At 39.7% G+C, this 25,125-nt stretch overlaps 1 protein-coding gene across 2 annotated transcripts in view; it reads left to right on the top strand.

Annotated features, from left to right (window-relative positions):
- Positions 1-24,939, top strand: part of MOB1B (MOB kinase activator 1B) — a 57,311-nt gene extending 32,372 nt beyond the window's left edge. For both annotated transcript variants that reach the window (XM_053562328.1, XM_053563019.1), the window contains exons 2-6: positions 1,808-1,974; positions 6,649-6,742; positions 11,335-11,468; positions 14,280-14,443; positions 18,330-24,939. In XM_053562328.1, coding sequence (XP_053418303.1) covers positions 1,808-1,974; positions 6,649-6,742; positions 11,335-11,468; positions 14,280-14,443; positions 18,330-18,407 — 637 coding nt within the window. In that variant the 3' untranslated portion in view covers positions 18,408-24,939. The remainder of the gene's footprint in view (positions 1-1,807; positions 1,975-6,648; positions 6,743-11,334; positions 11,469-14,279; positions 14,444-18,329) is intronic.
- Positions 24,940-25,125: the final 186 nt, after the last annotated feature.

A 25,125-nucleotide genomic window follows, 5' to 3' on the forward strand; every position in this document is an offset into this window, starting at 1 on the left:
GCCTGCCACAACACCCGGCTATTTTTTGGTTGTAGATGTCATTGTTGTTTGGCAGGCCTGGGCTGGATTCGAACCCGCCAGTTCTGGTGTATGTGGCTGGCGCCTTAGCCACTTGAGCTACAGGAGCTGAGCCAGTTTTTCTATTTTTAGTAGAGATGGGGTCTAGCTCTTGCTCAGGCAGGTATGCAACTCCTGAATACAAATGATTCACTCACCTCAGCCTCCCAAGTAGCTGGGACTACAGGCACCTGCCATCTTGCCCAGCTTGGGGAGGAATCTTCATATGCTGATGTGGGTCCAAGACTGACCTTTGGATTAATCTCAGTACTTGGGAAAGGCAGTGAGTGGTTCTAAGCAGAGGACATCATCTGAGGAGTGTATTTAAAGCGATCCCTTGGGCACTGAGCAGAGATGGGAGAGTGTATGTGTCAGAGTTGAGGAGCATCAGTTCAGTTCTAATTAAACATCTGAGAAGAGACATACTTTAAAAAGAGGGTGTCAGTACTTTCGAATGAAAAATGCCTAAGTATTTGTCATTTGACTTGGATATTTGGGTTGATGGGTGTCTCAAAACAAAAAACAAACAAAAAACCTTTCTTTTTTAAAGGGATGGGAATCTTTCTTTCTTTTCTTTTCTTTCTTCTTTCTAAAGACATGTAGTCTTGCTGGGTTGTCCAGGGCGTAGTTGGGTGGCTCTTCACAGGTCTACTGACAGCCTGGCATAGCCTTGAACTCTCGGCCTTAAGGGATCCCCTGGCCTCGGCCTCCGGAATAGCTGTAACTGCGCAGTGCACTGCTGTGCCCTCCTCCCTTAAAAACTCCTAAACCATTTCTAAGCCTAGTTTCAGTTGACCTGTTTAAAACGTTATATATGTATATATTGTATAGATGTGTGTGTGTGTGTGTGTGTGTGTGTGTGTATGCATTCAGAAATTTGAGTGAACTAGCCATTGCTGATGTTTGGCTACCTAACTGCTTAATGAGAAGTCTGGATTAAGATTGATTACTGATGCTTCCTATAATTGGGTAGAAGAAAATGTGGCTTCTCTTTCTTGCTTCAGGATTTTTGTGTGTGTTTTTTTTTTTTTTTTGATATAAAATTGTATCCTTATGCCTTTTATAGGAGGAAAACTAGGCTCAGCGTCCATAGCACAGTGGTTCCGGCACCAGCCACGTGCACCCAGGCTGGCGGGCTCGAACCCAGCCCAGGCAACAAAAAAGTAGCCGGTCATTGTGGTGGGTACCTATAGTCCCCGCTACTTGGGAGGCTGAGGCAAGAGAATCGCTTGAGCACAAGTGTTGGAGGTTGCTGTGAGCTGTGATGCCACGGCCCTGTACCGAGGGCAACATAGTAAGACTGTCTCAAAAAAAAAGGAGGAAGAAAACCAATTTATTTGTATGAGGATAGGAGACTTACAATAGGCATAAAATGAATAAAATGAGTAAAACTTATCATGGAAGTATTTTTCATTTTTTATATTATAAGCTATAATCCTGAGTCATTAATTTGTTGTCAAGAGCTGGATTAATTGCAACTAACATTTTTTTCTCCTTGTGAGTTAAGGTAGGGAATATAGAGAAAATTTGTTGGGGTTTGGGTAGAGAACATAGTAGTTATAGTAATTATATTGCTGGAATCTAATGTGTCCAGCAAAATTCAGCTCAAGGGGGCTGAAAGGATATCCGCTGCTTATTTGTGGGCACTTGAGATCACCTCTGCTGCTATTTTATCAGGCGATATAGTACAGTGGACTCTGGAAGGTCATGCCTTAAATATTGAAGTGCCTTTTTTTTTTTCTATTCACAGTGGTAGTCGCTCTTCTAAAACTTTTAAACCAAAGAAGAATATTCCAGAAGGTTCTCACCAGTATGAACTCTTAAAACATGCAGAAGCCACACTTGGCAGTGGCAACCTCCGGATGGCTGTCATGCTTCCTGAAGGGGAGGATCTGAACGAGTGGGTTGCAGTCAACAGTAAGTGCCTTTCTGTTTCTCAGCAGACTGCGACTTGAGCATTGGGTGTTATCTCGTCTAGGATCTAGTCAGCATCCCAGTATCACATAGTGATGTCTCAATTCAACTTTAGCTGTTATATTACTTCATTTCTGAATATGGCATTTTATAAAATTCTTGTGTCCTGTATAACGTATTATAAAACATATATTTACTATTTTCAGTGCAGTGATAATAATGATAATAATAACAATATTTGTCCAACAAAAATTATGTGTTTGTCACTCTGCTGTCCTTTCTACATGGATGATTTTATTTCTTCTTTACAACCTTATGATGTAGGTACAATTATTATCCCAGTTTAAAAGGTAGGGAAGCTGAGACAGGTAACTTGCTGAAGTCATGCAGCTGTTCAATTCAAAGTGTGGGCTCAATGAAGCAGCTATGGAATTTGAAAGTCTATACTTTAATCACTATGCTAAGGGTGCTAATTTAAAAAAAATACATTTGAGGCTTAGTGCCCATAGCTCAGTGGTTAGGATGCCAGCCACATACACCTGGGCTGGGCAGGTTCGAACCCGGCCTGGGCCTGCCACACAACAACAGTGACAACTACAACAACACTAATAAAAAGTACATTTGAGTAGTTATCTAATGAAATTAGGAAAATATGTTCTTGAGATACTCTTAATTCCTAGAGAGAATAACATATAAGTAAAAATTAAATATATTTTGAGGACTTAAGCCAGAGAAAGTCAGGGAATAAAAGAGTTAGGGTTTTTCATCATTAGTTAAAAAAGATAATAGAATTTATAATCGAAGGAAGTTTATTTGAATTTAGTAGAAATAAAATCAAATCTAATTGAAAGCATACATGAAATATCTAGGCTTTAAGGAAAACCAAAACAGTATTTCTCTTACATGTATGTAATGTTTGATGATATCTTACTATAATTTGAACTATGTCATAGGATTTATGAATTAAGCTGTCACACATACTAGTAACTTCTAGAAACTGGAAGGATTTTACTGAGATGTCTTAAAACCTTACTGTGACAGCATTTGCACAAGAACTGTCTTGTTATGATGTGGTTATCCTCCAAGACCAAGAGAGTATAGTTATTTGAAATAAAGAAAGTGATTTGTTGGTTTTATTAATGAGACCCATATTACCTATAAGATGATTCTGTGGAACCTCAAAGACATTACTGAGGATAAATCTCAGTATATGTGCACATTCTTCTTTTTGTACTTGTGCTTTTTTGTACTATTTGAGAGCTTATTTACTAGGCAGTCACTGGGTCATGGACAAGATAGATCCTGTAGGTTTTTTTTTTGTTTTTTTTTTGAGACAAAGTCTCACTATGTCACCCTGGGTAGAGTGCTGTGGCGTGACAACTCACAGCAACCTCAAACTCTTGTACTTGAGCAATTCTCTTGCCTCAGCCTCCCAAGTAGCTGGGACTACAGGTGCCCGCCACATCACCCAGCTATTTTTTGTTGCTTTTGTCATTGTTGTTTAGCTGGCCCAGGCTGGGTTTGAACCCACCAGCCTTGGTATGTGTGGCTGGCACCGTAACGACTATGCTACAGGTACCCAGCCAGGAGGTTTGTTCTTAAGTTGAATTTGTATGCAAGTTTGAACAGGTACATTGACCTATTGCCTGTAATAGCCATCGTTCATAAGTGTGAGTCGTACACAAGCCTGATGTTTGTAACTCAGGGACTGCCTGTAATTCTAAAAATGTAAAGATGGCTACATACAGCTTTTGTACTATAAGAGAATTCTACCTTTTAAGTATAAAAGCAGACCATCATTTTCTGTCTATATTCTATCTCTGTCTCGGTTGCCATAGGTAAGTGTCTACACAGTAGGCTCCCCTTCTTTGCAGGGATACATTCCAAGACCCCCAGTGGAGGCCTAAACGTGTGGATAGTACTGAATCCAATGTTTTTTAAAAATAAATATGTATGATAAAATTTAATTTATAAATTATAGTAAGAGATTTATAATAATAGAATGATTATAACATTATACTGCAATACAAGTTATGTGAACATGGTCTTTCTCTCCCTGTCTCTTTCGGAATATCTTACTGTACTGTACTCAGCCTCCTCCTTGTGCTCTGTCAAGGCTGACAACCGGGGGGCCGCTGAGTGGTTAGTGGGAGGGCAGCAGGTACACGGGGGCATGCTGGTCTGAAGGGTGAATCACATCTGGGGCTGAATGGAGTGGGATGGTGAGATTGTATCATTTTATTCAGGATAGCACATAATTTACAACTTATGAATTATTTATTTCCGGAATTTTCCTTTTAATATTTTCAGCCTATGGTTGATTACGAGTAACTAAAGCATGGAAAGTGAAACTCCAGATAAGGGGGTGGTGACCGTTTACTATTGAAATGCCTAGAACTTTGAGAACTTCACTGGCTGGCGTTGCACAGTTTTATCGTAGCTAGACAGAAGTGATTTTGACTGAAGCAGGTCATCTGCTTAGAACATATAATTACACTTTGAAACTACAGCCCTGCCTTTGAAGCATTTCTTATTTATGGTCATCTTCCCAAGTGACATTCAGCAAGGTGCATAGGATTTAAGTCTAGACATACTTCTTTCTTTTTTTTTTGAGACAGAGCCTCAAGCCGTCCCCCTGGGTAGAGCGCCATGGCATCACAGCTCACAGCAACCTCCAACTCCTGGGCTCAAGCGATTCTCCTGCCCACGCCTCTCAAGTAGCTGGGACTACAGGTGCCCACCACAACGCCCAGCTATTTTTTGTTTGCAGCCGTCATTGTCGTTTGGTGGGCTGGGCTGGATTCGAACCCATCAGCTCAGGTGTATGAGGCTGGCGCCTTAACCATTTGAGCCGTAGGCACTGAGCCGAGTCTAGACATATTTCTAAACATTTCAGGTACATAAAGGAATAAAGAGAGTTGTTGATGAGATTTTTATCTTAGCGGAAAGTGAATATAATTACCTACCTAATTAGGGGAGAAAAATAGACTAACAAAATAAAATCCTAAAGAACTTAAAGAGAGAAAAAGAATCATCTAATAAGTGAGATAAGTAGATAGCAAACAGCAAGAGAGTGGGTTAAAATCAAAGTTTTCGTAATTATATTAAATGTAAAGGACAAAATGACCCAATAAAAAAGACTACAATCAGGCTGTGGCCTGTGCCTTTGGTCCCAGCTCCTCGAGAGGCCAGAGGACTGCCGAGCCCAGGCGTTGGCACCTGCAGTGAGCTGGGCCTGCCTCTGCACTCCAGCCTGGTGACAGAGAGATCTCATCACTAAACAAAGAGGGCAGCAGGTATGGCACGATGGCAACAAAACAAAACAAATCTGAATGCTGCTTCTAAGGGACATACTTTAAATGTACACATGCAAAGTGATAAATGATTTTATTCACAAAGAGTATAAAATTCCAAATTTATATCTTTAATAACATCTCAAAATTGTAATAAAAGGAGGGGGAGGAGTCAAATAAACATTCTTCTGTCAGTAATTGATAGGAAATGTAGACAAAAAAAAAATCAGTAAAGAATTAGGAAATTTTGGCTGGGCTCAGTGGCTCATGCTTGTGATCCTAGCACTCTGGAGGCTGAGGCAGGTGGATCACTTGAGCTCCGGAATTTGAGACTAGCCTGAACAAGAGACGGTTTCTACAAGAACTAGAAAAATTAGCTGGGTGTGGTGCTGAGTACACTGTTCTTATAACACTATGATTATTATTACTAATAGTATTAAATTTAATAATAAGATTGTTCACTCTGAGGTCAATATAAAAATTATGAATAGCATTAAAATATATTAAAAACCTATTAATCTGATGAGAGATTTGGAAAACTATTCCTTTATAATAAGTGCTTTTTGTGCTCTGCTTAAGAAATATATTCATGTAAAAGGACATGAGTATGTTTTCTGTGCTCTTTTAAACTTTTGTCTTTCACATTTAGAGGAACCACTCTTACTTGGGATTGCTTTTTGGGTATGATGAGTAAAAAGTCAAGTTTTGTTTTGTCCGTAGCAATAACCAGCTGGTGCAGAGATGCCGTCTGCGCCACCGTCCTCTGCCTGCTGCTCTGCGTGGCCAGGGCTCTGGTCCAGGCTGTGTGTATGTTGCTCTTCCCCCCCTGCTAGGACCACTCTGCTCTATTCCTTATAAATCTTAATCTGCACCTTGTTCTTTAAGAATTTGTTGAATAGTCTTGGCTCTTTGCATTTTTGAATAAATTTTAGTGTTTTGGGGCCTGTGGAATGGTGTCCCCTGTCATTTAAATTTACAGCTCCAGTATTGTCAGCATCTTTTCTTAGGACTTTCGGCATCTGAAAACTTCTTTTGTGAAGTGACAGTTCGAAACTGTCTCACATTTTTCTCCTGCATTGTCTTTTTCTCATTGGTCTGTAGGAGTTCTTCATACATTCTGGATGCAAGAGTTTTATTGTTTCTATGAGTTGCAAATAATTTCTCCTGCTTTGTGCTTGTCTTTTTGCTCTCTTAATGGAGTCACTTGATGACCACAAACTCCCAACTTCAGTGCAGTCAAATACCGATGCTTTTCTTCATGCTTTTCACCCATTTTTTTTTTATAGGGGAAAGAACACTGATAAACCTAAGATTTTAATTAGGTAAAATTAGAATTTAATTCCGGCCATTTAGTTTTACTTACACCTGCTACATATTTTTGCAGCTGTGGATTTCTTCAATCAGATCAACATGCTGTATGGAACCATCACAGACTTCTGCACAGAAGAAAGCTGTCCTGTGATGTCAGCCGGCCCCAAGTAAGACAGTTAAAGATTGTTCTCATTGTCAGGAAGAAGGTCTCACCATATGATTTCTCTACTTAGCATCTTTTTCCGTGATTTGCCAATGACTAATTTGTTTTTCAGATTAATGTAGGGATACGTGCTATTAGGTTACATTGTTTGCATTTGTAGGGCAAGTTTGTGTTTAAGCCTTTCACCTAGGAGGCGTGCCATAGACCCCTGCGTTGTGCCCAGTAGGTGGGGGCTCACTGAGCCTCTCCTCCTCCCTCTACTCCCTTCTTGAATTGAATTGTGTTTTTCCTTTCATGTGGGCCAGTAGTTCATCTGGCCTGAGCCTCTCAACACTTACAAAAATCGACTAATGCTGGATAAAAGATTTAAGTCTAAGATGTCAAGGATAAAAACTCTAGAAAAAAGCATGAAGAAAACTCTTGCTATAGGCCTGGGGAGAGATTTTATGAGGAAGACCCCGTTGGCGACTGCATCAGCAACAAAAATAAACAAATGGGACCTGATCAAGCTTAAAAGCTGGTGCACAGCTAAGGACACAGTAAATAAAGCAAATAAACAATCTTCAGAATGGGAAAAAATATTTGCATGATACGAATCTGACAAACGGTGATAACTAGAGTCTACAGAGAACCAAATCAACAAGAAAAGAGCAAACAGTCCTATCTGTGACTGGGCAAGAGAAATGAACAGAACCTTCTCCTAGGAAGATGGAATGATGGCCAAGGAACACATGGGAAATGTACTTTGTCCCTAGGCACCAGAGAAATGCAAATCAAAACCACCTTGAAATACCATCCGACTCCAGCAAGAATGGGCTACATCACAAAGTCCCAAAGCCACAGGTGTTGATGAGGGTGTGGAGACAGGGGACACGCATAAACCTTGTGGGGTTACAAACTAATACATCCTCTATGGAAAGAAGTATGGAGAATTTTTTTTTTTTCCTTTTTTTGCAGTTTTTGTCTGGGGCCTTGTTTGAACCTGCCACCTCCGGTATATGGGGCCGGCGCCTCACTCCTTTGAGCCACAGGCACCGTCCAATATAGAGAATTCTTACGGAGCTAAACATAGACCTCCCATTTGATCCCATAGTTCCATTATCAGGTATCTACTCGGAAGAAAAAAAAATCATTGTACCGTAAGGATACGTGTACTCGAATGTTTATAGCAGCTCCGTTCACAGTTGCAAAGACATGGAAACAGCCCAGTGGCCACCAACCCATGAGTGGCCAATAAACTGTGGTCTGTGTACACTATGGAATACTGTATAGCTGTAGAAAAAGATGGAGACTTTTCATCTTTTGTATTTACCTGGATGGAGTTGATGCACCTTCTCTTTAGCAGAGTCATCTCAAGAATGGAAAAGCAAGCATCCCATGTGCTTAGTACTAACGACTGGTCTTTGAAGTACAGAGTCTTCAGTCTTAGCTACCATGGATGCTCCTGTATCATAATTCCCTCTGCCCTGTTCTCTCTGTTCTTATGTGTCTTCCCTGGTCTGCCCAGACTAGATTACTGGGTGCACCTTGCTGCTCTCCCCGTACTTATGTGCTCTGAAAGCTTGGCTGCTATGTTGTCCTGGGTATTTTTCTTCTCTTCCATTTCTGTCCTATCATCTTCTGCTAATATTTTAAGAATCTTACTCATCTTCAAGTCCAAAATCAAATGCTTGTTCTTCTTATTTCTTCAAACTAGATGTATCTTTCTGTTTAATTTTTCACCATTATAATGATTTCATTTCTTTGTTCCATTACTCTTATACTATTTGTCTTAACCTGTTAGATTTATTTTTCTTTTAAGTACCTTTTGTTGTAAGGGCAGAGCCTGCCACTTAATTAATATCCAATCAGTGTGGATTGGATCAGTATGTTTTTGAAGCTGGTTTTTATCATCACTATTACTGATAAGAATGGCAGCTGCCATTTATTTGATGCCACTTGAAGGCATTTCATGCATTGTAACTTTCACTTCATGTAGCAAGATCCATCACAAAAATATTGTTCCATACATTGCCGTGGTCTCAAAGAAATTTAGTCAAATGATGAAGGAGCTGTTACAGGGCTTCAAGAGCTCAGGAAAGTTCTGGAGATACCACATAAGGAAGTTAAACATAAACTGCCAATTCTCAGTAAAGAAAAAGGAAGAGCACAGTGGAAAAGCAGATGGCTGTGTCTGCATGCTCTTTCCAACTGGGGAGGAGGAGCCGCAGAACTGTCCAGAATCCACTGCCTCTGAATCTGCCCCAGGGCCTCTGTCCCTGCCCATGGGCTCTCGGCCCTGCCTCTGCGTAGACTTCTTCCTGGCAGAGGTGTGTGTCCTATGATTTTCACCCTGCAGGGGACTGTTCTCTTTGGAGAGGTGTCCACTGTGGACTCCGTATGGGTTGTAGGTGCAGATACCTCTTTTGTTTTCAACATACTCTGTTTGAACTCCTCCCTCCCTTCCCATCCCCTCTCATCTTTCCTTCTTCCTTTTTTGAGAGAATCCTGAGTTATAGTTATCACTGAGGAGATGCAGTGGTCCTGGTTCTTTATCCATTGGCGGATGCAGGGCTGTGTGGGATCACCCCTTGTAAGCCCTGAGCACTGGCTTGCACAGTGGTCTGAATAATGGCTCAGAGGACTTTGTTTATTATCATTAAAAAAGAAATGGTAGGCTGGGCTCAGTGGCTCACACCTGGAATCCTAGCACTATGGGAGGCCAAAGCGGGTGAATTGCCTGAGCTCATAGGTTGGAGACCAGCCTGAGCCAGAGCGAGACCCCATCTCTAAAAATAGCTGGGTGTTGTGGCAGGCGCCTGTAGTCCCAGCTACTTGGGAGGCTGAGGCAAGAGAATTGCTTGAGCCCAGGAGTTTGAGGTTGCTGTGAGCTGTGATGCCACAGCATTCTAGCCAGGGTGACAAAATGAGACTCTTGTCTCCAAAAAAAAAAAAAAGTGACTGTTTTGAAGTTTGCAATTTACAAAATCAGAGTTTGATGACAGAAATGAATTTCAAAGAGAGTAGTCTGTCAAAAGTAGAATAAAAAATCACTGAGGGTAAAAATAGAGCTAGAAAATGAAGGAAGTGCAAATGTGACAGAAGAGAAAGAATAGATCAGGGAATTACAGTTGCGAGCTGTAGTAGACATATAGCTCATGGCGAGAAAAAGTGAGAGCTAAGCTCAGAACACTCAGTAATCATAAGAAACACCCGAACATCTCAGTAATATGACACCTTGGTGATAAAGTCGTGGGGAGGGACAAGAACAGCAGTGACTGGCAGTCCCCACACCTGTGGTGCAAGAGCCCCAGGATCATGTCTATAAGAAGCTGCAGGAGAAGGTGGTCAGGGACCCTCATTCTTTCACAGACTCGCTCACAGTGACTCTTTGCTTTTCCTGCCTACAGAACGCCTGCACGGCGCCTCTTTACGAAAGACTGCTAAGATTTATTCTCTTACTAAAACTGCTTCAATCCCTGCAAGACTCTCTCTCTCCCTCTCCCTTCTGCTAAAGCGAATAGCCCTCAGGCACTTAAGGGTGATTGTTCCAGAGCTAGACAGCACAGTGGTCCTTGTTTGTAACATAGCTAAGCCGGGGCTGGAGACCTGGCCAGTCCTGGGCCCTGATAACTGGCACCCTGGATGGAACCTGGCAGTGAGCTCCAGAGGTTTGTGCAGCCTACAATTCTTTATTTCTCAAAAAGCCTCAGGATGTTGAAAGTTGATAGTATTCTGCTAATACCTAAAACCTATAGGCCTCTTTGTTTGGGTTGCTCCTTTTTTTGTTTGTTTGTTTGTTTGTTTGTTTGTTGTGGGGACTATAAGCACCCACCACCACGCCTGGATAATTTTTCTACTTTTTGTACAGATGGAGTCTCACTTTGCTCAGGCTCGTCTCACCTTCTCACCTCAAGTGATCCTCCTACCTTGGCCTTCCAGAGTGCTAGGATTACAGGCATGAGCCAAGGTTCCCAGCCAGAGAAATCATTTTTAAGGAAGAAAAAACATAAAGTTTAAAAATGGTCATAGTAGAACTAGGAAGTAATCTAGTTTTTCTACTGCAGTAATATGTGATTCTAAAATATAAATGGTGTCTATGAGAGAAAACTGTGTAAGAAAATGCATACACATGAGGGTGATATAGAAACATGAAATGTCAATTTAATGGGAATGCTTAGTTTGAATTATAATAAATGCAAAACAGTCCACTGTTAAAAATGCATTTTTATTTGGAAAAATAGATTGTTTGAAAAATGTCTGTATAGGCCTGGTGCCTAAAGCTCAGTGGTTAGGGTGCCGGCCATATACACTGAGGCTGGAGGGTTCAAACCCGGCCTGGGCCTGCTAAACAACAATGACAACTGCAACAAAAAAAGTAGCCGGGTGTTATGGTGGGTGCCTGCAGTCCCAGCTACTTGGGAGGCTGAGGCGAGAGAATCGCTTAAGCCCAAGAGTTTGAGGTTGCTGTGAGCTGTGACACGACAGCACTCTACCAAGGATGACATAGTGAAACTCTGTCTAAAAAGAAAAAAAGACAAATGTCTGTATATATTCATTATATACCACATCCATGTATTATGTACTGATACTCTGTGTTTTATCTTTCCAATGCAGATATGAGTATCACTGGGCAGATGGAACAAACATAAAGAAGCCTATTAAGTGCTCTGCACCAAAGTACATTGATTACCTGATGACTTGGGTTCAGGACCAGTTGGACGATGAGACCTTATTTCCATCAAAAATTGGTATAATTATTTTATATAATTGGGATTTATCTTGATTTATCTAATTTTATGTATTTCTGGAATTGTTCTCTCTCCTGCACTGTCTAGCTGGAGAGTTCTTTGGCTGTGCTGATGTATGTGTATGTTATAAAATTTACAAGGGAAGGCACAGAAGTCTGTTCACCCAGTGGAAGAATAAGCAGGTTGTCTATCTGACTTGAGTGTAGCCTCTTGAGTAGCGGGGACGACAGGTGCATGCCCGCCTCATTAGAATTTGTTTTTGCAGAGACTGGGTCTTCTGTGTTTTCCAGGCTGGGCACGACCTCCTGGCCTCCTCCCAAGGTGGTCCTCTTGCATTGGCCCCACAAAGTACTGGGACTGTAGGCATGAGCCACCATAACCAGCTGATGTTAATATTTCAGAAGAGTGTACATTATTTTTTAGAATGCCCTTTTACTTCGGTTCATCCTGTTTCCTTCTGAATTACAATATTTTAAATGACCAGTAGGCAATGTGATGACACTCAACCCAATAGTACTAGTATTTGGTTTTTGTGGCAGTTGGCATGTGGGATTTTATATATATTTTTAAAAATAAATTTTATCATGTATATTTAAGGTATACAATATGAAGTAATGAGATTTATATAGTAAAATGGTTACTATGGTGAAACAAATAAACATATCCATCATGTCACAGGGACCCCCCCCAGCAATAGCATCTAATTTACTCATTCAGCAAAGATCCTTAATATAAGAAACTTTTCTTCACCAGCGTCCTCATGTTGTGTATTAGATGTTCACACTTGTTCATCCTATATATCTGCTACTTTTTTTTTTGAGTCAGAGTCTCACTCTTGCCTAAGCTGGAGTGTGGTGGCGTCATAGTTCACAGCAACCTCAAATTCCTGCGCTCAAGCCATCCTCCCTAAGCATTCTGTATAGCTAGGACTATGGGCACCCGCCTTGACGCCGGGCTAATTTTTTCTATTTTTTTGTTGGTTTGTTTTTTGAGACAGATTCTCACTTATGTCACCCTTGGTAGAGTGCTGTGGTGTCACAGCTCACAGTAACCTCAAACTCTTGGGCTTAAGCAATTCTGTAGCCTTAGCCTCCCAAGTAGCTGGGACTACAGGCGCCCGCCACAAATTTGTTGTAGTTGTCATTGTTTAGCAGGCCCAGGCCAGGTGTACGTGGCCAGTGCCCTAACCACTGAGCTATGAGTGCCAAGCCTAATTTTTTCTATTTTTTAGTGGTGATGGGGTCTCACTTGAATCAGGCTGGTCTCAAATTCCTGAACTCAAGCAATCCTCCTGCCTTGGCCTCCCAGAGTACTGGGATTACAGAGGTGAGCCACGTGCCCCGGCCTATCTGCTACTTCATATCCTTTGATTTATATCTCCCTATTCTTGCTCCCCCACTTCTAGCCCCTGGTAATTACATTTTTATTCTCTCTATATATTTGACTTTTTAAAAAAGATTCCACATGTGAGTGAGGTCCTGCAGTGTTTTTCTTTTTGTGTCAGTCTTATTTCACCTCGCACAGTGGTTCTCACCCTTCCTTATGCTGTGGCCCTAATACAGTTCCTGTCGCGGCCCACAGGTTGAGAACCGCTGACCTAGCATAACATCCTTCAGCTCTATGAATGTTATAAATGACAGAATCACCTTTTTAAAGGCTGAATAGTATTCCATTGTGTGTTTGCATGTGTGTTAGAAACACCACACTTGTGTTACCCTTGTTTGTTGAGGGACCCCTAGGTTGTTTCCATATCTTGGCTACTGTGAATTTGGGAGTGCAGGTATCTTTACGAATTTGGGAGTATAGGTATCTTTACGATGTGATGATTTCACTTCCTTGGGGTACATATCCAGAAGAAGGATTGCTGGGTCATATGATAGTTCTATTTTTAAATTTTTTAGGAACTTCCATCCTGTTGTCCAAAATGGCTACACCAATCTCTTTTCCCACCATTAATGTACAAGAGTTCTTTTTCCTCCACAGGGATTTTGTATTTTTCTAGTTTTGTATTTTTTTAATGCTGTATAAGTGCTTTAATAGACAAACATTGAGTCTAATTGAGCACAGACTAGCTCATTTTGTATATATACATACATACACACACACACATACACCTGGAGTAGTAATAATTTCCATAGGAAAAAATCTCATTATTACGTATTTGTACAGTTAATCATTGTAATAAACTTATGTTATTTAAAACACTAAATGTGTGGAAGTGTACATAAAACCAAAAAGAGCCAGCGCATTAATTGTGTTCAGCACGTTTGTACCAACATTCTTGGTGTTAAGAAATCCAAGGATCTGAGTGAGTTTTTAGCTTCACTGCCATCCTAGGGGTCTGTTTCATCTTAGTGAAATGGGGTGCTATACATACTGAAGGGCATAGTGAAGACGACTTCTTATTTCTTGGAAGCTTTGAAGTTTCTTTTCTTTCTTTTTTTTTTTTTTGAGACAGAGCCTCAAGCTGTCACCCTGGATAGAGTGCCGTGGCATCACAGCTCACAGCAACCTCCAACTCCTGGGCTCAAGCGATTCACCCCCACCCCCCTCCCTCCCCCCAAGTAGCTGGGACTACGAGCGCCCACCATAACACCTGGCTATCTTTTAGTTGCAGCCGTCATTGTTGTTTGGTGGGCCAAGGCTGGATTCGAACCCACCAGCTCAGGTGTATGTGGCTGGCGCCTTAGCCACTTGAGCCACAGGCGCCAAGCCTGAAGTTTATTTTCATTCATGATAATGTTGAGAACTTCTGAAAGGTGTTGGTTATTTATGGCAAATTCACATTGCCTTTTCTTATCTCTTTACTAGGTGTCCCATTTCCGAAGAATTTCATGTCTGTGGCAAAAACTATACTGAAGCGCCTCTTCAGGGTTTATGCACACATTTATCACCAGCACTTTGACCCTGTGATCCAGCTGCAGGAGGAAGCGCATCTCAATACATCTTTCAAGCACTTTATTTTTTTTGTCCAGGTAAGTTGGATAAGGAGGCCTTTCATGCTTTGTGCTAGGTGTTCACCTTCATAGTGTTAAGGTGGGCATGCATCTGTGCTGTCAGGTGGAGTCCAGCCTCCTGTAGTCTGTGTCCTCTCCACACTTCACATGAATGGTAAGAAGGACGGGCCTTCTGATTCTGAAATTCCTTAGTCTCCGGGTTGATGGCCTGCAGTGGCATCTGAGAGGATGCGTCTGAGATCTAGAATGGATCTGAGTGGTCTTGCATCGGTTCTTGCATCAGAAGCGAGTGAGAAGCTCGAGTGGTTCTGTAGCTCTGCAGGTAGACATGCCTCTCGGACATTGGTACTTCCTGCACTCCCTCAGCCCTCCGCTCCTGTCCACCCTGGACCTTTTTTTTTTTTGTAGAGACGGAGTCTCACTTTATGGCCCTCTATAGAGTGCCGTGGCCTCACACAGCTCACAGCAACTTCCAACTCCTGGGCTTAAGTGATTCTCTTGCCTCAGCCTCCCAAGCAGCTGGGACTACAGGCGCCCGCCACAAAGCTCCGGCTATTTTTTGGTTGCAGTTTGGCCGGGGCTGGGTTTGAACCCGCCACCCTCGGTATATGGGGCCAGCGCCTTACCGACTGAGCCACAGGCGCCGCCCCCTGGACCTTTTTTTTTAGCAGAAAAGGGTTCTAGAAATGGGTTTTGAATATCACATCCTTTTTTCCTCTTCTTTAAAAAAATTTTTTTAATTATGGGTACATAATAGTTGTATATCATTATAAGGTACAAGTGATGTTTTGATGTAGTCATATAGTGTGAACTAATAAATCAGGGCAATTGGGGTATCCATCGGTCACCTCAGGCATTTAACATTTCTTTGTACTAGGAATATTCTAGTTGTACTTTTTTAGTTATTTACAAAGTGTACCCTAACTTATTGATTGTAGCCACTTTGTTGTGCTATCAGATATTGCTCCTTCTATCTAACTTAACTATATTTTTGCACCCATTAACCATCCCCACTTTATCCTCTCTTCCCTGCTACCCTTCCTGGCCTCTCTTAATCACCCTTCTGCTCCCTGTCTCATGAAGTCAAGCGTTTTTACCGTTTAGCTCCTACATGTGAGCTTTGTCTTTGTTTGGCTTATTTCACTTAACATGATGCTCTCCAGTTCCATCCATGTTGTTGTAAATGGCAGAATTTCATTATTTTTTACGGCTGTATAATATTCTACTGTGTGTATGCACTACAATTTATTTTTTCCCTTTCTTTTAAAAACCACATTCTAAAATTTAAGTTAGGGACTGTCCATTATGTCTGAAGAAAAAAATTAATTAGAGTGTTTCTATTTCCAAGATTTGTTACTCTTTGATCTGTCTGTCTGGTTGACCTCCCCTTTGTTTAGTTCTCTAAGAACTAGCCTTCAAAAAAACGCAGACTTGGCTTGGTGCCCATAGCTCAGCTGCTAGGGCGCTGGCCACATACACCAAGGCTGGTGGGTTTGAACCCAGCCCGGGCCTGCCAAACAACAATGACAACTACAAAAAAAAAAAAAAAGTAGCCAAGTGTTGTGATGGTCACCTGTAGTCCCAGCTACTTGGGAGGCTGAGGCAAGAGAATTGTTTAAGCCCAAGAGTTTGAGGTTGATGTGATCTATGCCATCACGGCACTCTACTGAGGGCGACATAATGAGACTCTGTCTCAAAAAAAAAAAAAAAAAAAAAAATGCAGACCTAAGAGGATGGTCTCATCTGCTGTAATAATTTGAGAAGTAACAGGCAAAAGTGAAAAAGAGGTGGAAATGGATAAGCTGTTGGTCAGGAAAAGCCCAAGGCATATATTAATAAATGCCTTCTCCACTTTCCATTGCCACTGAAGAGAATTTTGTTCGTTTTATGTTAATACATACGCCTCACACTGAAGACACACATTTTTATGTCTTAATTTCATTTGTGAAAACATATTTTAGTAATTTCATTTGTGAAAACACATTTTAGAGGCTGGGCGCACTGGCTCACACCTATAATTCTAGCACACTGGGAGGCTGAGGGAGGTAAATTGCCTGAGCTCAGGAGTTTGAGACCAGCCTGAGTAAGAGCGAGACCTTGTCTCTGCTAAAAATAGAAAAACTAGCCGGTGTTGTGGCAGGCATCTATAGTCCCAGTTACTCAGGAGGCTGAGGCAAGAGGGTCACTTTAGCCCAAAAGACTGAGGTTGCAGTGAGCTGTGATGTCACAACTAGTCTGGATGACAGAGTCAGGCTCTGTTTAAAAAAAGGGAAAGAAAACACATTTTAGAAGGTTGTAACTTGCCAAAACTGTTGTTATGAAGAATCACTTTACTATGCTATTCCATCTCCAGACCTATAGGAACGAAAAATATGTTGTCCCAAAACTTGCATCTGTGTTTTGGTGGTTTAGGAGAGTGTTATTTTCCCTCCAAAGGGTTATTTTTACTTTACTTTGTGATCTTAGAGTACACTATGTTTCCCAACTAGTGCTAGGAGGTGAGCACCTAGCATGGATTGCATCTCATTCTGTCTGCATCTCAGAGCACTGTGAGTCGCTTACTATCAGGTACACAGCATCGCCCTGTGAATGGGGGCACCTGCCTTAGGCCTTCTACAGCTGTACCCTCCTCCTAGACTAAGGAGGCCACAGGGCCCAGAACATCGCCGCCTAAATCCCTTCTGCTGCACGTATGGGTATCTGAGACCACAGGTACCCTGCTCACATTTCTAGCATCTTCAGGGGTCTTTTCTTGTTGTCCATTCTCTTGAGGGCAGGTCACATCTCTCACTGTGTGCTCTGTGGCTGCTGTTTATGAGGGCAGGCAGATGTTTTGTTACCTGTGCACCAGCCCAGGAAACCATACTGACCTGCACGAGACCTTTTTAGGTTCAGGGCAGATGGGGTTGGAAGAGCAGGGAGGTTTCCTGAGGGCCACAGGTCAGGGACCTGGGGCTGGCTGTCCTCCTGTCTCTCCTTTCAAGTGTAGAATCCTAAGGAGTTTTGAGAATTCTAGATTTGAATCTGCTTTCCAGGTCGTGATGAATGTGTATTTGTCAAAGTAGGAGGACAGGATGTGTTTTATTTGGCACCATAATAGTTCAATGCACAATTTAGCAATCTAGTCGTATAATCTGCGCATTTGTGTTCTTCACCCAGACCCCAGATATCTTAGGGGTGAGCCTTGTCAATGGTATTAAATGCCACCTGATGCTTCTCCCCAGCATTTACTGTAGTGTTTGGCATATAATAGATTCTAATAAAGGAATTAAATTGGTAGTTGAGAATGCCTCACCTTGGCAGAAGATCAGAAGTGTTCATAAGTGAACTGAAGTGGCAGAATGGAACTTGTAAAAAAGCACAAATTGAATTCAGGCTTTCTTATTTGCTCTTCACAGCATTTCAGTTTAACTTTGTGAATGCCCCTTATGCCTGTCACCGCACACCGTGTCCTGTGCCTGCCTGCGGGGATGCTGGTTCACAGCACCCTTTACCCTTCACGCAGGGTGCATGCTGGCCTGAACTGCTCATTCCTTTAGGTCTCTGCTTGGCTGATGATGCACATTTTTAAATTTGCCAGGTTATCCTTTCCACAGGAAGCAGCAACTGCCACTTACTGGTACTTAGTGCCAGGCATCACATGACATGGTCAACATCCAATGTGACAGTATCTACAGTAATTTTATGAGATAGAGGGATTTACGCTAATATGACAGGTGTAAAAAATAACATCAGGAATGGCCAAGTGATTTATGCCCAGGACTCAAAGCTGGTGAATAGAAAAAAAAAATCAAATGTACTTTTATTTACTTCAAAAGCTAATTTCCAACAAATGTGAATGGCGATCTGCTTTGCAGTGAGATGCCAGTGATGTTTTTGCTCTGCCTTTCTTTATCCTGCATAGGAATTCAACCTTATTGATAGAAGAGAACTCGCGCCACTCCAGGAACTGATTGAAAAACTCACCTCAAAGGACAGATGAGGGACGCAGAGCTGTGGAGATCGCTCCTCAGATGATGCAGCATGCAGTGTCTTTGGGGTTCTGTTGTATTTTGTTTTTATCTGGATCATTTCTGTCTTAGATTTGGGGCTTGTTTGGGGTCCTTCTTCTTTATTCTGAATGTATAAAACCATTTTTTGTTGCCAGAGAAAGCAAGGACATTCTCTATACATTTGAGTGGGGTAAATTTTGTCTTAGTAGCATATGATATATATATATTTTTAACTTGGTTTTGGTTACTTGAGGAGTTTTTAAATAATATTGTGTGCTGAAAGGAAATGGTCATTGATCAAACTGCCAATGGATGGAGTTCTGTGTTATGTAAATTGTGGCCCATTTTGAAGTCCCCAAAAGACTTAAGTTTTTAAGTGCCTTGGCGGGCTCACTTCTGAGGTACAAAGCACAGATATAGGCACAGAACTGAACAGGGCTTGAAACAATGTTAGGATTACTTCCCAGGGCACTTACTGGTGCATGTTGTGACAAATATCTGTGACAAAAGCCATAGTTTACCTAAATTGGTGATCTCCAGCTTTTACTACTTTGAAGAAATGTAATTTATAAAGATATGCATGTAGAACATAAAAAAATCAGTGTTTCTTAATTATTTTTGATATTGACAGTAGTATGTTCTGTTCAACAAGTGCTTTAAGTTCTTTTTCCATCTCCTGATAATCTGTGATATTGAGATTTGAGGATATTGAAATGTAATACGCATTTTGGCTTTTTCCACATGTTAACTACACTGTAGGTGAATAATTCAGGTCATACATAGGATTGCCATCCTCAGAGGTGATGCTGAACTGTGAGGTTTCTTAGCGATTGCCAAAAGAGTCATAAGGGGCTGCAGAAGCCCCTTCTCCTTTGAAGAGGAGGTGATAGAAGTATGTGTGGTTGGGGGCCGGTGAGGGAAGGGAAATTAAGTATGGAAAGTCAAGTTCTAGAAAATCCTGTCTTTAAAACCCTTGAATAGGATGGTGTGAAGATTTTAGTCAATAACTTATAAACAAGTCTTAGAGACTTCTTTTTAGGAAGCAACTTCCATGAGAAGTTAAAAATAAATTAGTAATTTTAAGTATAGACATTAAATATAGAATATAAGGACTGTTTGGGGAAATTGATCACTTTTTAACATTTCCATTCAGTGAATGGAGCTGATGTTTGGCTATCATTTTAAAATGATACAGTACCTTCTTAACTTATCATAGGCCCAATTTGAAGCATTCTGACTTCTGATTTTTCCACTGTGAAAGGAAATCTTTTTCTTTGCAGTGATATCAAATAATGAAAATGCTAATTAAGTAGTTAATAACTTTTAAATCTTATTTGTCATGACTTCCTAGTGAGTTATTACCTTAAGTAACAAGTTCACATACTTAGTTTTTAAAAAGTTACTAATTTTTTTTACTTCAGTTTTATTCTTAAGAGATATCCTTTTTAGATTTCTAGTTCTAATCTTGTCATTTCTGGTAAATGTGCTTTTTTCAGTTAGAATTATATTCCTTCAGTTGAAACATAGACTTTTTCCTTGTAGAATAGAAATGCTTGTTCTGAAATTGTACAGATTAAAAACAATAGAAAAGAATATAAAATGAAATCAATTTGTTTTTGCCATTAACAAATAGAGCAGTGGTACAATCTAATGCCATTACAATTATGAACACCAGGAGCTGCCTTCTTCTCCATTTCCTTTCTAGCAATTATTAACCAGGTACCAACAGTGCAGGTAACAGGAGAGAGCCTGACAGAGGCAAATACATTGGACATTTATTGGTATAGTTCATTTATAAACTGCATTGAGAACTAGTTGACTTAGTTAAGCAATCTTTTAGTGTCCAAGTAGATAATAACAACCACTGTGGGTTGATTCAGAAATAAAATTGGTGTTAAGTGATTCTGAGTCTTACCTGTTTGGGAAAATGAAGCACAGCATTACACAAATAGTCTTCCAGTCTGCATCTGACTTCCTGTGAAATAGCCAAGTATAAAGAGAATAGTGAAAACGTGTTCTTTCTCTTTTAAGCCTTATATAGTAGTATGCTGTAAAAAATGTAAAAATATTTCTATAAATTAATGTTTAGTAGTAGGCACATTCTCCCTTTGTATATAGATAGAAGATTATTTTCCCTGTGCCATAATCTCAGGTGCCTGTTTCTGAGTTTTTCTTTTAGAATTATTAGAAAATAAGGACGTATGTATATAGAGGATAACAAAGCCTGGAAGTTAACTAGGAGAAGGCCTGGCGCTGTACATGGTGTTATATGGCTACACGTAAGGAAGTCACAGAGAATATGAGGAAGAACTGATTTAATAAAAAGATGGAAGTTAACTAGGAGAAGGCCTGGTGCTGTACACGGTGTTATATGGCTACAAGTAAGGAAATTACAGAGAATATGAGAAAGAACTGATTTAATAAAAAGATTTGATTTGGTTGGTTCCAATGAAAGTTAGTAAGATGTCTTTTTAAAAATAAGAATCAAAACTTGGCTTTGCAGCAGAGTTTGGTTATAAATGTCTATTTTGTTCTTTTTAGAGTTCTTTAATTTATAAATAACAAGGATAATTATTTCCTCCTGCTTTTTATACGTGAATATAAAGCAAAGTCGGTTTTCTCATCCTTTGTTAAGAGCGTCCCATAAAATATAAAGCACTAATCGTGTTACTGTCAGTCACGGTACTTTGGTTAATGTTAATATGAAGCAAGTTTTTGGAATTATTTTAGATAATGGAGAAAAGTTGTGGTAGAGAGAAATTAACTGAGTGAACGTCTTTTGGTCGGGAGTAGGTGACTGTCTTTCTTTGCTGTCTTTCTTTGATGTTCCCTTGCCCATAAACACCAGGGTGTCACACTGCACTGTGCAGTAAGCAAGTGTTAGCTGGGAGAGACTTGGGAGCTTGGTTTACTTTAAACCAAAAGATTTCAGATTGTTTCTCTCTACTTTCCCTCTGTTAGTCATTTATAAATTCTAAATGGTCAGCATAGAATGTATCAGGTAGATGTGTTCAGTGTGTAATAGATCTAAGACTGAGTTACAGCCCGGCTTATCAGGATGGATAAAACACTACAGTCTCTTATCAGGAAACATGGATGATGTGAGTATTTATATTGTACATAATCACAAGACTCCATGTTATGTGTTAGCATTTTCCTTGCTTATGGGAAAATAGCAAAATAGCATTTCCTTTATACCTTGTCTACACCCTCTCTGAGAGAGGTTTTGATTACCACCGAAATAGTACAATATGTGAGATATATATATTAAGTTGTAGAACTTTCTTTTAGAATGATTGCGTCACATCTGAACATCCACAGGACAGTTGATCTTGAGAGTGGTTCACTTGGGCACTGCTCACCTCAGCCATGTACAAAGTGTGGTGCATTTGAATCCTCCTAGTGACACCAGGAGTCAGTTTGTGACCAGGCAGGAAAATCAGTTGCATCATTGATTCAAAATCAATTGCATTATTGTTGTAGTTGCACCACATATTTGGCAGCTTAATATGACCTCTTTTAATCACCAAAGTATGATAACTTAGCTGTTCTCTCAGAACTAAAGCATTATGGATGTTCAAAAGAATGTTGCATAGCTTTAGAATTTGCAGAAGAAAATATTTTAAGCATTGGTATCATCTTTGAATAAAGGAATAAATTCCAATGTCATTCTGAAGTGGACAATATCATTGGATGTGTAGGTTTTACTTTTAAAAAAATTCAGTTCAATTACCTTCTAATTAAATAGCATATTAATTAAAACAAAACTAAGAACTTTTCTATTTTCTTTGTTTTCCTGAAATTGTTTCAATTTTATCTTGACTCTTGTATTATAATTTTGATTGAATGCATAGTATCAAAAATGGATCCAATATTTAACATAGAAGTAGTTCAAGGAAATAGCCTTTACCTCTATTCTTTTTTTTTTTTTTTTGGAGACAGAGTCTCACTTTGTCACCCTCGGTAGAGTGCTGTGGCATCACAGCTCACAGCAGCCTCCTTCTATTGCCCCTTATCTTTTTATAAACGAAAGTTTTCACTTAAATGAATAATTTGATTTTAATTAAAGAGTGGGGATTATTGGGCAGTGCCTGTGGCTCAGTGGGTGGGGTGCTGGCCCCATATACCAAGGGTGGTGGGTTCGAGCCCAGCCCTGGCCAAACTGCAACAAAGAGATAGCCGGGCGTTGTGGCGGGCACCTTTGGTCCCAGCTACTGGGAGGCTGAGCCAAGAGAATTGCCTAGGCCCAGAAGTTGGAGGTTGCTGTGAGCTGTGTGACGCCATGGCACTCAACCGAGGGCGATAAAGTGAGACTCTGTCTCTACAAAAAAAAAAAAAGAGTGGGGATTATTATACAAAGAAATTGGAATAAGTTTTATGTATTATGCTGAGTTTTAAGCCTATATTTCACAAAATATTTAGAACTATATAACCATTTCCTATATTATCTGTAACTTAAAATTTTAAATGTCTTTTCAGAAGATGTGGGACCAAAAGTACATTTGTAATATGGAAATGTGACTGCATACCAATAAGAAAATTTCTCTTACTTTGAAACTTAACAGGACTAGGAAAGAATATACCAATTTTTAGAAACACAGATCTGTACTTCAAGGACCACTGTAAGATAATTTAAATAATTACCACAATTATTTTGTCATAATGTTAAGAATCACCATTATTCAGCTATCAGCTTAAGTGAGTGAGTTGATCAGAGTTTAGAGGTAAAGCTATGTCAAGATTGAATGGAAAAGTTTAATTTGAAAATGTAACAAAAATTCTGATGGCAGATGATTTGAACTTTTAAGGCTTTCCTAATAAACTAATCACAATTCATTTTGAAGTTATCAAGCTATGCTTCGCATCTGTCACTCATAATCAAACTGGTTCGCATTTTGGCAAAAGGCAAATATAGATTAAAATGTTGGGCACTCTCAGTTTTGTAAGTGTAATACAGGTTTTTCTTCATGTAAAACAATACAACAGAAAACTTTGGATTACAATTCTCAAAGATAGCAAAATCATAGGCCTTTTCCAGCTGTATGTTTGCCCCCTCATCCCTCATGTGGGCACACACCTGTGCACAGTTGTGCATATATACACATACACACCCCCGCACACACTTGAAAAGAAAGCAGGTAGGTGGATTTTGCAGGTCTTTATTGTTAGAGATTCTCAGTGCTTACTGTTAATTTCAATACAGAGGTTTCAGTTTGTTTTGGTTGACAGCTTTCTTTAAATTATATCAACCAAATCTGAGACTATAAATGATAGAAAGTTAAAATTTTTATTAATAATTTATTCATATATTATTCTTATAGGTGGGTGTTTGTTACAGTTTTGCACAATTTTTATTTTTATTTTTTGTTTCTGAAATACTTAGATGTGCAGGTTGTAAAATAGATTAGTGTATTTTGATTTTAAAACATTTTTCTCCTTAAATTGTTTTGCAGGCAGAAATGACTATTTTTAGGGAAAATAGTTTTTTATAGCCATGAAATTGTATTTGTTATTTTTGTACATGCATGATGCGGGCGGTGAAGGCACTAATCTTGTAGAGGACACTGACTTTTGTTCTACTTGAACTTTTCCTATTCATTTGTTACTTACAAGTACCACTAGCAACAGTGTATGAAACTGGGGTTGAGAGAGAATACAATATATAATATGAGAACATGTAAAGATTGAACAGAAATCATTTCTGAACACAAAAACAGAGGAATACTGCCATTGCCGTGTAATGGAAGCATAAGGGTAGCCTTTACACTGTGGAGGTGTTAAAAGAACACATAAAGATGGGCATCCTGCTCTCCTGGGGATACAGTTCTGTATTACAACAGCTAGGAGGGGGAAATTGTGTTCTAAGATAGGACATTGAACATGGGCTCTAAATTATAACCTATGTCAAGATAATGCAAATTCTAGTTGTTTATCAAAGTTTAATTGCTTTATCATTTTTATTTTAAAAGGGGATGCTGAATGTCAGAAAATCTGTAGTATGTTTATTTGAAAGATGTAAATGTGTACAGACTTGTATGTGAAAGGATGGGAAATATTTAAATTCTAGGTTTTTCTTTTAAGGAAGAAACTGAATGTTTATAAGAAAAGATTAATAAATACTTATGTTTGGCCATGAATTCTGACATTGTATTAGTTTTTGTTTTTGCTATAGGTAGTCCCAAACTAAACACATTCCAAGGGAAATATTGATGGCATATAGAACATGTTGAACATTTAAAATGTTACACATCATTTTCTGTAATGTTCATAACAACCCTGTGTTGGTATCTCAGTGACTTACATACTAGAAAGCTAAAGCTCAGAAATTGTATGTGGTCTTGATTTGGACTAAGATTTAAAAACTCTAATATGCCTGAACTTGAAGTCAGTGTTTTTTTTTTTTTCTTTAGTGTGTAGTACGACGAGAATAATTGTCAGCAAAATAATGAATCATTTGTTGGCCTTTCCACCTAGCTGTTATCTAATGTCTTCTTTATATGTCATTAAGAAACATTAATAAATCTGGAGAATCATTTACTCTGATGTCTAAGCTCCTAAAGGAAATCTTAGAACTATTCTCAGAGTACCATTATTTAGAGGTATTTATGTTAGAGGCATTTGTATTCGGACCTTCTGGTTGAGAATATTTAATGGTAGTAGCCACAGTTGCTCAAAGTTATTGCTGAAGAAGAGTTGAGGAGTTTAAAT

The sequence above is a fragment of the Nycticebus coucang genome, chromosome 1, assembly GCF_027406575.1.
Source record: "Nycticebus coucang isolate mNycCou1 chromosome 1, mNycCou1.pri, whole genome shotgun sequence".
NCBI lineage: Eukaryota > Metazoa > Chordata > Mammalia > Primates > Lorisidae > Nycticebus > Nycticebus coucang.